The following is a 14,977-nucleotide window of genomic DNA, read 5'->3' as shown; positions in this document are numbered from 1 at the left end:
TTGTAACAGAGAAGAAAACTATGTATGTGGACTCTCCAAAACAGGATGCTAAAGTTGGCATTCCAGGAGAGCATTTGAATGAGGAGAAGGAGACTACAAAAATGCAATCTCCCATTCAACAAGAAAACGTTATACAACAAGGAGACAATTGCTGTGAAGATTTCAGTGGTATTATATCTTACAATATGATTATAGGAAAAAAAAATAGGTTTTATATAAGTTTCAATTTTCCAAAAAGAACTGATGCAATATACAATGTTGTTCTTTTGTTTTAAATTTTGAAGGCGAACAAGCCGACTACATTAATGTTAGTGATTCGGACAATAACTCCAAGTTTGAAAAAAGAGAAGTAACACTTGATGATTTTGAGCTTCCAGAGAACTTCTCCCAGATTGTTAAGTTCGGCGAGCTTAATGAAGATGAAACAACTCATGTGCATTAAGGAAGAACAAGGCAGCCTAGTGTAATGACCCAACCGGTCGTTTTGAGTATTTGCATTTTGCTCGGTAGTTTACGGGCATGAGTAGCTCCGTTTGATATATTATAACTTATGTGAATCGTTGATTTTGATTTTTCAGGTTATTCGGAATCGAATTGGAAGGATGGATTTCATTCTTGAAGCTTTAAAGTGGGAGAGTTGACCAAGTTTGACTTTTTTGTAAATTTGAACCCGGAATGGAGTTTTGATGGTTCTGAAAGGTCCGTTGGGTGATTTTGGACTTAGAAACGCGTCCGGATTATGATTTTGAGGTCCGTGGTTGAATTTGGCTCGAAATGGCGAAAGTTGAAATTTTGAAAAGTTTGACCGGGAGTGGACTTTTTGTTATTGGGGTCGGATTCCGATTCCGCAAGTTGGAACATGTATGTAATGTCGAATGTGACTTGTGTGCAAAATTTGACGTCAATCGGACGTGATTTGATAGGTTTTGGCATCGGTTGTGGAAGTTCAAAGTTCAAAGTTCATAGATTTCGATTTGAGGTATGATTCGTCGTTTTGATGTTGTTATGTGTGTTTTGAGGCCTCGAGTAGGTCTGTATTATGTTATGGAACTGGTTGGCATGTTCGAACGGGGTCCCGAGGGGCTCGGGTGAGTTTCGGACGAGGTTCAGATCATTTCGTTGCATTTTTGGATTTTGCTAAGCTACTGGTTCTGGTGTGATGCCGCAGAAGTGACAAAGGCGTCGCAGATGCGAGATGAGAGCTGGATGAGGAGGCCCGCAGAAGCGGAGAAAAGGGAGCAGGTGCGGATGCGCAGGTGCGTCGATTGGAAGCGCACGTGCGAGTGTCTTCGCAGATACGGAGTTTGATACCGCAAGTGCGGGGGTTGCTGGGTAAGGCCATTTTTCGCAGATGCGATGTTTTTCTGCAAAAGCGGTGGTCGCAGGTGCGACGAATTGTCCTCAAATGCGGAATCGCTGGGCAGAAGCTATATTATCGAAGGTTTTGGTTCTTTCTTCATTTTAGGAGATATGGAGCTCGGATTGAGGCGATTCTTGAAGCAATTTTCACCATATGAATTGGGGTAAGTGTTCTCTACTCAGTTTTGGTTATAATTCATTAATCTATCTTTGTTTTTGGTAATTGGATTGTGAATTTTAAAGAGGAAATTGGGGGTTTTGGCCTAAAGTTTCATGATGTGAATTTTTGAGTTTTGAACATCGAATTGGAGTCGGATTTGAGTGAAACTAGTATGGTTGGACTCGTAATTGAATGGGTTGTTGGATTTTATAAATTTTGTCGGGTTTCGAGGTACGGTTCCGGGTTGGGCTTTTGGCCGATTTTGAGCTTTTGATTCAAGATTTGATCATTTTCGATCGAGATTGGTTCCTTTAGCATTGTTTGATGCATTTGAGTTGTTTTTGGTTAGTTTCGAGTTGTTCAGAGGTCAGAACGCACGGGATGGAATTTTGGAGCATCACTTGGCTTGCTCGGTGTTAGAATTGACTTGTTCGAGGTAAGTAACTCTTCTAAACTTAGTGCTGAGGGTATGAAATCATGAAATATGTGTTATGTGATTGGTATTGGGTGACGCACATGCTAGGTGACGGGCGTGTGGGCATGCACCAAGTGAATTGGGACTCTGTTATTTTTATGGCACTGTATAGTAGTACTATTTTGTGAATATCCATGTTTTCACCGTGCGATAAAGTAAATGAGCTGTCAATCATACTAGATATCATGTTTAGGCTTTATGCCGATACTGTTGGGACCCATAGTGGTTGTTTCTTGCTGTCATTTCACTGATTTCATTGATATTTCGTACTCAGTCATATTCATGCATTCATATCATATCCCAGTCTCAGTTATTATTTATTGGTACATCATATCAGTGTTGTCGGCTAGTTTCATGACATTGTGAGCCCGTGAGTGAGACTGGAGAGATTGATGACTGAGTGAGGCCGAGGGCCTGTTTGTGAGGATATTGATACTATAGCATGTGAGTTGTCCGGGTAACACGTGAGTTATCCGTGTGGATCCAGATATTGATACTATAACATGTGAGTTATTCGTGCAATACATGAGTTGTCCGTGCGGATCCAAATATTGATATTATGGCACGTGAGTTATCCGTGCGGATTATAGTTCTTGGGCTGTAGCAGCCTCTCTGGAGTCTGCACACCCCAGTGAGCGCATTCGACTATAAATATGTGGATCGGGCTGCACGCCGCAACATGTATTGTACATCGCTGAGTGATTGAGTGTGCTGAGCATTGAGCATAGTAAGAGAGGATGCGAGACAGTGAGATTGAGTACTATGAGAGTGTGAGTATACGAGCTCATCATCGAGATGCATTGCATTTGATATGCGTACTTGAGATACATGCATAGAGATGCATTTCCTTCTGCTACCCAGTTTTAGGACATTTATGATTTTACCTGTATCTTGACATGTAGGCATAGAGACGTACTTTCCGCATGCTATCTGAAAATGAAACATCTTATTTATTGTTGAAAGGATTTTGGGAAAAATCATAGTTTTCAAACTTACTCGTATTTTGGCATATTCGGTAAAAGATTTGAGTTTTCACTGAGATACCTCTTTTATTACCTGTATCATGCTGTTATGAACTATTGTGAAATATTGGTGTTGTACCTGACCTTATGTGAGCTCGTCACTACTTTCAACCTAAGGTTAGGTTTGTTACTTACTGAGTATATGGGGTCGGTTGTACTCATACTACACTTCTGCACCTTGTGTGCAGATACTGGCTGCTGATATTGCTGTGTTCGATGGGAGCAGGATTAAAGATGTACCTGCATCCCGATTGTAGCTGCCTCTTGTTCGTGGTAGCCTTAGATCTATAAAACCATGTTTATATACTTTTCAAACAGACTATGTATTTATTTCACTTCAGCTTTGTAAACTCTATTCTTAGAAGCTCATGATTTGTACTATCAGTCCTTGGGAAATGTATAAAATTCAGTAAATTACTATCGTTTATTTGTCTTGTTAATATCATTGGAATTGGATAGTTACTAGTTGGCTTACCTAGTGGGTTGGGTTAGGTGCCATCATGACTAGTGGATTTGGTGTCGTGCCACCTGGAAAGCATGCCAACTCCCCCTTTCTCCCTTTTTACAGTTCTGGGAGAAGCACTTCTGTTGGACCTCCAATTTTTCTCATCAAGCATCCATTTATTGGGGTTATTGGCGATGATATTAATCCTGGCTTGTTGGAAGAATTTAATAAGTGGTTATACTCTGGTACCGATACGGTTTCAAAGAGGTTAGATTATACAAAATGTTTCATATTTTTGAGTGCATTCAATTTTTGGATTTCCAGTTGAAACTATATATTAATTGTAATTGCTATGTGTTTAAATAGGAGGAAGGTGCCTTATTCTCTAAAAGATAACCAGCTCAAGCCGTGGTATGATCTTGGAGTGGAGAAAGTTGATAAAATGAGTGGTTTTATACTTTAGCACATCCCGGACAAGTCCCCAACGACACGGTAAACACATACCCTGGTTGTAGTATTCTGTAATTTAAGAAGTCTGTAGATTTTTTGTTTTAAAATTGTAGTTAAATTGTATGAAGCATTGACAAATAATGAAATCTATTTTTTTTGTAACACATTGATGTTATTTTATACTATTTGAGGAAGAGAGAAAAGTATGGTCCTCAAAATAAAATACGGTTTACAACCACTGACTGTATGTTCAAGACTAGAATTAAATTTTTTTATCAGAGGTACATTAATGCTCCTGCTGATAAGAAGCTTGTTATTGTCAAACCCCAGGACGTCGTATCAAAATACATATTGGGGTACAGGTTACTTGCATGTTGCGTGGGATAAGGTTGATTTTGTGATTATGCCCATAAATATTGTGAAAAAATTTCATTGGTTGTTGGTTGTGTTTGACATTACCGATAGGGTTCTATATGTTTATGATTGTATGGTCTCTTCACGAAATCACAACCTTGTTACGTACAGACATCAACTACAAGAACACACATGCATACATTGAAAAAGGTATTACTGACCCTCTTGACATTCAATGGTGGGTCGGTGAAATACCCCAGCAAAAAGAAGGATCACTGTATGAAAAAGTTGCTTTTCCTTCTATCTATTTAACAGATTTTATTTTACAATGAATGCTAAATCTTTTCCCCTAATTTTTTTTGCAGTGAATGTGGTGTATACGTGGTTGCATTTGCAGAATATGTCAGGATTGGAGAGCTAGTGATTTCAAAGGAAGACCTTTCTGATATTGATTAACACCGCAGACGCTATGAGGCGCTATTTTGAGATTATGCTAGAAAAAAGCAAGAGCTTGGTGCAATTAGTGAAAGTGAGGTAACTGGCAGATTAGCAAGAAGAAAAGGTGCACCAGCTGTGAACGAGAAAACACAAGTCCGGAAAAAGAAGAATTAATTGCCCTTTTCTAGTTTGCCCTTTTAGTTGTAGCTGGTTTGTAGTAAAGTTGTAGACAAATTGTTAACTAAGAACAAGTCAGCTACAATTTATTTATAGCAGATTTGTGCTACAATTATTTTACCTTTTGTTTTATTATTTTGTCCAGAATTCTACTAAAAATCGAAAATATCTGTGGTTTTTTTGGTTAAAAGTTGTTAGTACTTGATCTCGATATTGTTAGCATATAATTTCTTTACAGTTTAACTACAATTATGTCTACAACTAATATATAAAAAATACATAATCTATTCAATTTTAAGCAGTGTTGTTAGGAAAGGCTGAAATAAATAAACTCAGTAATTGAACAAAACAACTACAAACCAATTGCATTAAGAGTTGAAAACATTTCATTATACGAGACAATCTTTATTCAAATTAGCAACATAATTACACCTCAACTATAATTCTCCAGAACAGAACAAATACAACTTCGTATCTTAAACTACAGATTATCTTCAACAGTACTCAAGAAAAAAAAATCTTGTGAATGTATCAATTTTTATTTCTTTTTGGGAGCATTCTTACAAGATCTTTTGTTATGCCCTTCTAGTCCGCAGTTGCCATATGAAACCTTGTACTTCTTTGCATTTACTTCATCATATGATTTGTGTCTTTGTTTTTGAAGTCTCCCTGGCTGTCTTTTCCCAGTAGGTGGCATTACAACTTCTTCAACTATATTTTGTGGCACATTCCATTTGCTTTCGTCAGGCAGTAAGTCTACTGGTATTTCATAAGTATGCAAAAGGCTCTCCCTCGTGTAATAAGGAGAACAATAGTTTTCATAAGACTCGTTCCTGTGCCTCAAAGCCGCCAAAGCATGTGCACGAGGAAGTTCATCAAGCTGGAATTGTCCATAACTACATCTTTTGTTTTGAAGGCAAACAATGAATTATTTCACACCATCTATTACAGTATGGATGTGATCTGTGGAAGCCCTCACCTACAATTTTATTATAAACACACAACAAGTTGTCAGCAACATATACAAAATAACTACAATTATACAACACTTTATCTACAATTAACAATATATATTTAGTTTGATGGAATCAATGATCTGATGTTACTGGCTATAGCTTACTCTCATCTTCTGCGATAATGTCTTGTTGTCCTCCAACTCTTTGTTGTATTTTTTCCCAAGGTATGTGAACGTACCCTTTGCTTTCAATAACTTTTCATTAGTCCAACGTTTAAGAAGAATCCTTATATACTCTAATAGTTCAACTGCGGGCAGCTCTCTTGCATCTTTTGTTACCGCATTCAATGACTCTGCAATATTTGATGTCATCGTCCACATTCTGTTCACCGTAGCATGTACCCGAGACCATCTGTGATAGCCAATATCGTATAGGTATACTTTAACACGTGTGTCGATCTCTTCAATCTGTGACATTCTTTCGTTAAATTCATCAAGCGTGTATGATCGTGCCGTGGCAAAGTATAATTCGCTTAACTTTAGATGACCCTTCTTGAACTTTGACCTTACATTTGTCCAAATATTCCACATGCAAGCATAATGTGGCATGCTGGTATAAACAGTAGATGTTGCCTTCAAGATACTCTCATTCCGGTCCGAAACAACACACATATTTGGTTTTTCACCGTACGCATGTTTGAATTGCTCAAAAAACCATGTCCATAATGCGTCATTTTCTGAATCAACAACAGCGTATGCCAGTGGTAATAAGCTACCTATCACATAGGTGGCAAAAATAAATTCAATTTCTTTAATAAAACTTGAGAGTATAAAAAATACATACTGAAAAACAACTTTATAACAATATTCTTACGATTAATCTACAATACCTGTTGTATCCATTGTGTTAGCTGTTAACATTATTCCCCTATATGCCGACTTCAAGAAGGTGCCATCAACTACTATAACTGGCCTACAAAACTCCCAACCCTTGATGGACGTACTAAGTGCAACAAATGCATACAAAAGACAGTCATCTTCAGTCTTCTGCAATTTAACTAATGACCCCGGATAAGTCTTCTACAGAATATACAAATAACTTGGCAAGCGACTGTAGGAATCAGCAGGATGACCTCTCAAAAATTCCAAAGCCTTTTCTTTTGCTCTCCAAGCTTGCATATATGTTAAGTTCACACCATGTTCCGACAACATATCAGCTTGTATATCTTTTGGTGTGTATATTATCTTAGGATCCGCATATTTTGGTATAACCATGCTACCAACTACCATGGTAGTAGGTTTGTGTTGTATGTATGTATTGTCCATCAAAAAGTATATATGTAAGCTATTAAATTTTCAAACCTTGAACAAAGTTGATTCGTTTATGTTGGTGGACTTGAAGTGCCATGTACAATTATCCCCAACACATACGAGGCAGTAGCTACAGAATAAAAATAATTTAAAAAATATGATGGAAAATATAGCTACAAAATAAGAGGCTGCTTAAGCACAAAAATCTTATATTAAACAATTTATATACAAACAAACTACAAATTATATAAAATTTATATACAAAGAAACTACAAATTGTACAAAAGAATTCCAAAAACACTACAAATTAAACAAAAATATGAATTTGACAATTGAACTGTTCCTACCTTCTTGCACTAGACCTTTTCATCCTAAATTGAAACTTATTCATGACATAATAGTGCTTCATTGCACTGACAATTGTTTGCTTGTCTTGGTAGACTTGGCGTACTTCAATAACATTTGGCGTACGTTATGTTATGATGATACTTTCATATTCCACAATCGCCGGAGATATTGGCCTATTAATCAACTTCACTGTTTCTGATACTTCTCCAATTTTGTTACAATTGCTTGACAATTGAACCACTTTAGACATACGATAATCAAATGAATCTGCACTCAATTAAAAGTATCTACAACTCAGACCTACATTGTAGATAGGTTGTAGTAAAATCGTAGAACACGTGAAATTGAATACTTCAATAGACATAATAGTTGAACTACATTTGTCATGTAGTATCATTGTAGATATGTTGTAAAAATATTGTAGAACACATGAAACTGACAAAACATCACCACTGAAAAATAGAGCAAACCTGTAATTGTACTCGAATTAGAGATACTGCATTCCAAATCGAAATCACGCACTGTTATACACAGGGGATACATTCCTAAGCTTTTGTTTTCCTTTTTCGTCTCCATGTATACTCGAACTCCCATATCGTTCCGAATTTCCATTGGAGGACAACGCTCATTGACAGTGCATTTAATTTTAATGATTTTTGCGGAGGTATCGATCATTAGATGCTTTGCAATTGCAGAATTCAATTCACTATAATTTAAATCATTGTTGACTACAATTCTATCAACATTAAAATCTTTGTATCTCCCAATGCTATCCCAGTGACCATTTAGCTGAAGCATGATCGCTAATTTTGACATTATATCGCGAAATTCAATACAATTATAGATAATTATTTGTAAATTATTTTTCAAAACCTTCGCTTATGGAAAATCAGAGGAAACAGAGAAAACTAGATAATAGAACTTGATTATGCTGCGAAAATCATCAGAGAAAATCGGCGTAATAGTAGGATTCTACAAATATATTGGCTTGATTAATGTGCGATGATTGTGTCAGTAAAATCTCTGAAGAATCCTACGCGATCCCAAATTCCATCCTACGCGATCCCAAATTCCAGCCTCTAAAAAAGGAAGGCTACTGCAGAAAGGATTCTAATTTAAATAAATGTATATATTTTGTAGATAAAACTTATTTAGGTAGGGCAAATAAATAAACACGGATATTTTTGGTAATAAAATTTCAAATAGTGTATAGGAACGAAAAACTCCCTTATAAAAATGGGCATTGGCCCAAAGTTTCTTTCCCTTCGAGATTAAACTCATAACCAATATAAAAGCTCAAACCTTAAACTTACTCTTAGCAACTTCTCTTTTCAGGTATTTGCATTAAAATAAAAAACACGTCCTTGCATAAGAAATCAAAGCTAAAAACCAATCAACATCTTAATAAGGAAAATTAAAGGAAACAGTAGTATAGTTTCATGTAGTCACTAAACAAATATGCATGGAAATGCAGTAACAACAAAGAAAAAGGGGACAAAAATACAAAAATTGGAGAATGGATTATACACTAACTCAAACAACAAATAAAGTAAGGCAACAATGTATTGATGACAACGTGTAAATTAGAACAAAAGTAGTAAGGAACAAAAATAACGGACCTTTTATATACATGAAGATGAATACAAAGATGTAAACTTGACGAGAGAACTCGAACAAGCCAGACCGGGCGCGGAGAACTTCGCCAGCGACTTCAACCAGAACCGACGACCGGAGCTTTTGAACGGGTGGAATTAGCAGCTGTTTAAGATGGTTTTGAGGTGATTTTCATGGGATTTTGTGAATGAAACTCCGCAACTCCATGAGCTACTGTTACGGGGGTTTCACGGTGGTTTTGACGGCGAGTTTATTGTAATTTTAATTTTCTTAAGTAAAACCTATAAAAGGTGAAATAAGAGCTAAAATATATAAATTAAACTTAAAATATATTTACATACTAAAAAGTGATAAAAATTTCAAGTATGGTAAAAAATTAGGTGCTCACAGAAACAGTAAAAGAAGAAAAAAAAAGTTGTAAAAGAAAAGGCAATAAAACAGTAGAAAGGCAAGAGGAAAATTAGGACAAAACAAAAGAGAATGTTCTTTGATTGATTCTCAGATAAGAGCAGAAATTACAATATATAGAATGAAAGAGAAAGATTCACTAGCTAGCACTCGAGTATACTCTGTCATTTCCTATCCACCTGACCTGGACCTCTTGTATAAAAGACAAACAAAATTGTAGGGCTAATGTATAATTACTGATAACTATAACTAAAATATATGTGGGATAAACTGAACATATTCCAAACTTATTTTCAGCCTTAACACCAACTAACCTAACCATCTCGTATCACCTAAAATGTGTAAGGTACCACTTCCGGAAGCTATTCGTATCAGATCTCCCTTGTCAAAATCTTCCTTGTCCTCGAGGAAGGAAAGAAGGAAATCTAATTCGGAGAGACTGATAATCCTCCCAAGTGGCCTGGTCTGGTGATGTTTGCTCCCACTGGACTAGCACTTGAGCAATTGCTTTATTTTCTTTTTGCACCATGCGTCTGTCCAAAATTTACTGAGGTTGGGCATAGTAAGGGCTAGAGATATCAATTACTGGAGGGTGTGAAATCTTCTCAGGTATTTTATGGCAGGGTTTCAGTTGAGATACATGAAATGCAGGGTGCAAAAGAAGTTGGGGAGGTAGTGACAGTTTGTAGGCTACATTTCCAATTTTTTGTAAGACTTGATATGGTCCATAACACTTGGCTGAGAGTTTGGAAAAATAAGATCCTGACATACTGATTTGTCTGTAGGGTTGAATCTTGAGGTACACCCATTCTCCTTCTTTGAATTGCCTGTCAGACCTATGCTTATTAACTTGTGAAGTCATCTTCTGTTGAGCCCTCTGTAGGTGGTATTTTAGCAGTTAATATTTGAACTCCCTTATCAACAGACTCCTATCCACCTCTTCCATAATAAAATCTCCTGCAATATAAGGCAAGTGGAGTGGTGGAGGTTGACCATACAAAGCTTCATAAGGTGTGGTATGAATTGAGGAGTGAAATATGGTATTATACTACCACTCAGCAGATGCTAGGTAAGAGAACCAGTCTTTCTGAGAATCAGAACAAAAGCACATGAGATATGTCTCCAAACACCTATTGACAGCCTCTGTTTTCCCATCGGATTGAGGATGATAGGCAGTGGAAGTGCTGAGAGCGACCCCATGCATAGAGAACAGTTCTTGCCACAGTTTACTAGTGAATATAGGATCCCTATTACTCACTATATCTTCTGGCATTCCATGCAGTTTGAACACATGCTCCATGAACAATTTTGCAATGTCACCAACTGAGTGTGGATGTGACACTCCTATGAATTGAGCATACTTTGTTAGTCTATATACTACCACCCAAATCACTGACTTCCTTTGGGCATTTGGCAAACCCTCAATGAACTCCATACTAATGCTGCTCCAAGCTAGTGAAGGTAGTTTGAGAGGTTGATGCAGTCCTGGATAAGGAGGGTTTCATACTTACTTCTCTGGCAAGTATCACATTGCTTGACATGAGCTTGGACATCCTTCTTCAGCCTCTTCCAATAAATTAAAAAAAGGCAGCTAGTCTCCTGTAAGTATGGTCCATTCCAGAGTGTCCTCCACTAGGAGTGTTGTGCCACAATTGTACAATGTCTTTCCTCAGTTGTTCATCAGGTCCAACAACCAGCTTCCCATTCCTTCTGAGTTGCTCATGCATAAAGGAATACCCATTGATTTCAACACCTCCTTGCTTAAGATCATTAATGAGACTAGTGAGTTCGGTATCCAAGGTCCAGCTTTGCATAGTGTAACTTAACAAATCAGTTTTAATAGTGGATAATGTTAAAGCAGCCAGTTCTACCAAGGGTAGTCTAGATAAGGCATCTGCTACCTTATTCTCCTTCCCCTTCTTGTATTCAATAATAAAATCATATTGCATGAGTTTGGTTATCCATTTAAGTTGAGATCATGTGTGCAGCTTTTGCTCAAGAAGGAACTTTAAAGCCTTTTGATTTGTTTTCACTGTAAAGGGTCTGCCAGTCAAGTACTGAGCCCACTTATTCACTGCCATCACCAATGCTAAAAGCTCCTTGTCATAAACAGATAATGCTTGATGTTGAGGAGACAAACCTTTGCTTAAATAAGCAATTGGTTATCCCTTTTGCATCAGAACAACCCATATTCCCATGCTACATGCATCAGTCTCTACCACAAAGGGCATAAAAAAATTAGGCAGGACTAGTACTGGTGCAGAAGTCAAGGCTTCCTTCAGTTTGTTAAAGGCTTCAGTTGCCTTGTAGGACCACTATAAGTTATCCTTTTTTAATAGATCAGTGAGGGGCTTTCTCATAACCCCATAGCCCTTGATGAATCTTCTATAATATCATGCTACACTTAAGAACCCTCTTAGTTATTTAAGGTTAGCAGGTTCCGGCCATGCCTGTATGGCTTCTATTTTCTTAGGGTCAGTGGCTACACATTCAGTAGAGATATAGTGGCCTAAGTACTCAATCCTGCCAGCGGCAAAAACACACTTACTTTCTTTGGCAAAGAGCTAGTGTTGAACTATAAAATCAAAGGTGATCCTGAGATATTGAACATGATCTTTCAAGCTTTTGCTGAACACCAAAATATCATCAAAAAAGACCAGAATAAATTTACTCAAGTAGGCCTTGAATATATGGTTCATCGGCCCTTGAAAACTTGATAGGGCATTAGTTAAGCCAAAGGGCATAACTAGATATTCATAATGCCAAAAGTGAACTCTGAAAGCTGTTTTTTGTATGTCTACAGGTGTCATCCCGATTTGATGATAACCAGCTCTTAAGTCTATTTTAGAATAGACTTGTGAACCTCCCAACTCATCCAACAACTCCTCAATGATGGGTATAGGAAACTTGTCCTTCACAGTCACTTTGTTCAATGCCCTGTAATCCACACATAGCCTCCAAGAATCATATTTTTTGCTTACTAGAACTATATGGGATGCATAAGAACTAGAGTTGTATTGAATTATACCTTGGCCTAACATTTCTTGTATCATTTTCTCAATCACATTCTTTTGAATAGGGGAGTACCTGTAGGGTCTTGAGTTCACTGGTAGACTGCCTTCCGCCAATGGAATATGATGATCAAATTCTCCTCTTGAATGAGGTAGTTGTTTTGGTTCAGCAAACAGTTCTCTATACCCTTCAAGTAACACTTGTATCTCAATTGGTGCCTCTTCCTGCTCTTTGGCTGGTTCTTCCTCAGTAATTCTTCCTGGGCAGACTTTGATCATGAATATTTGAGCAGTGTTAACTGAGATCTTATTGAGGGCCTTAACATTCACAGTCTTGAATAAAGGGATGGATTCCTTGCAAAGTGACTGATTTCCCTTGGTATAAGAATTGCATCCACAGTTTTTGCAAAGTTAACCTGGATATCCCCTAACTTGCACAATCATTGAATTCCAAGCACCACATCATAAATACCTATAGGAAGCACCAAGAAATCATCTGTGAACATCACTCCTTGCATTAACCATGTAAATCCCTTACTTCTCTTTACTGATTTTATAACTCTTCCATCAGCTTCTGAGACATTTTGAGGAATCATCTGGTAAACCTTGCACCCAAGCCTTTTTGCTGCTTGTTCATTAATAAAATTATGAGTAGAACCACAGTTAATCAAGACATTGATTGGTTTTTGTGTAGTGAACCTTTGAATCCTTAAAGTCTTGTATCCCCTAGAGCCATTCATAGCTTATAAAGAGATTTCACAATTCTCAATAGCTTCTACTTCCAGCTCTTGGTCTTCAGTGAATTCCTCAAAACCTTGTTCTTCTGTAGTAGCTAATTCTTCCTCCTCAATTTCCAAGGAGTACAAGTGTCTTTTAGCATTGCATTTCTGCCTGGAGTAAATATTTTATCACAGAAAAATACATATCTCATTTGCTCTTTTCTCATCCATCTCAGCTGGGGAGAGCCTCCTTCTTCTGTTGCTATCAAAGTTAGCAGTTAGGGGTTTCTTGTAACCATGCATATTTCCCTTAGTGAAGCCACTAGTTCCTTGTCCTGCAGGAGGCTTGTACATAGTATGAGCTGCAGAGGTGCTCTTGATTGCTTTGATTTGTACAACAAAGTTAGCCTCTTGCAACCTGGATAAATAATATGCCTGGGGTAAGCTGCTGGGACTTCCCACTCTAACAGCATTACTGAGTTCAGGTTTTAGGTTATTCAAAAAGATACTGATATCATGCTCAATAGAGAGGTTGACCCTTGTCATTACACTCACAAATGCTTTCTGATAATCTTTCACTGACCCTGTATGCTTAATGTTCATGAGCTCAATCATGGAATCAGAGTACTCAGCCCCAAAACTGTCACAAAGAGCCCACAAATACTCATCCCAAGTAGGTAATAACATCTTTCCTCTACTCCTCATGTACCCCAAATGCCACTGTAAAGCATCTCTTTCAAAATGCAGAGAAACTAGCTTCATTTTTTGCTGAATGGTAATGTATTCATCCGCAAAAAATTGCTCTACTTTATACAGCCAAGTCCTTAAATCATCCCCATTGAACTTAGAAAACTCAATCTTAGTGTATTTGGTATAAGGTATGTTAGGCAAAGGTACATTGTGGCTATTTTGTATGTGGGTAATTGGTAACATTGGTGTTGTATTGGTATTGGTGAGGTGTAGGCATGTAAGGAACCTGGTGATATAGATGAGGGGGTATGTGTATAGTCTGAGTATAGTAAGGTGGAGGAAACTGTGTGGTTTGGTTGTAAAGAATGTATGTAAGCATCAATCCAACTGGTGACCCTTCGTTCCAAGTGATTGTGGGTTGTTAATACCTTCCATGAAGAGATTGTGTGGGAAAATTTTGAGGTTGAAATGTGGTGGTTTTAGGATAAGGAGAGGGGAGATTTGGGATCACATAAGGTTGAGACTGGGGTGGTTGTATGGGGGGTGGGTTCAGCATAACAGAACGAATGTAGTGGGGCTGTGGTTGGGTCTGAGCTGCAGTCGTGTACATGGTTTGTACCACAGATGGTGTAGGGGAAAGAGCAATACTAGCTTAAGTGCTAGTTGCAGCTGGTCTAGAGTTCTGAATGAGGGCATTAACAGGGGAGGTAATAATATTCATGGGGGTACTATTAACAATACTAGTACTAGGTGTTGCCACATCTCCGAAATCAAAAAGGTTTATCACTAGGAGAGTAGAGATCACCCTCTTTATGTGCCACTTTGTCCCTTTCACGTTGTTTACCTTCATGGATGACCTCATTAAGAACTTCTCTGAGCTCACTTATGGATTCTTCCTGATGCCTGCTATTCTGCTCTTGAACAACTTCTAATTGTTCCTGTTCGGCAGTGAAGCATGACATATCCATGGAGATCTTATGTAGAGCATCTATAACTTCACTCATTTCACTCGCCATAGATCCACAGAGCCAAGAAAGTGCT

At 37.7% G+C, this 14,977-nt stretch overlaps 1 protein-coding gene across 1 annotated transcript; it reads right to left on the bottom strand.

Moving 5' to 3' along the window:
* Window positions 1-5,418: 5,418 nt before the first annotated feature.
* LOC138896291 (uncharacterized) lies at window positions 5,419-7,125 on the bottom strand. The gene is made up of 4 exons (XM_070181089.1): window positions 6,929-7,125; window positions 6,726-6,838; window positions 6,001-6,611; window positions 5,419-5,760 (listed from the first exon to the last, which is right to left on the bottom strand). Exons 1-4 carry the CDS (start codon window positions 7,123-7,125, stop codon window positions 5,419-5,421), a joined length of 1,263 nt encoding a protein of 420 aa, XP_070037190.1.
* Window positions 7,126-14,977: the final 7,852 nt, after the last annotated feature.

This window comes from Nicotiana tomentosiformis, chromosome 7, assembly GCF_000390325.3.
Source record: "Nicotiana tomentosiformis chromosome 7, ASM39032v3, whole genome shotgun sequence".
NCBI classification, from domain to species: Eukaryota; Viridiplantae; Streptophyta; class Magnoliopsida; order Solanales; family Solanaceae; genus Nicotiana; species Nicotiana tomentosiformis.
Note: the sequence above shows the minus strand (reverse complement) of the source record. Positions and strands in the feature narration are given on the sequence as shown.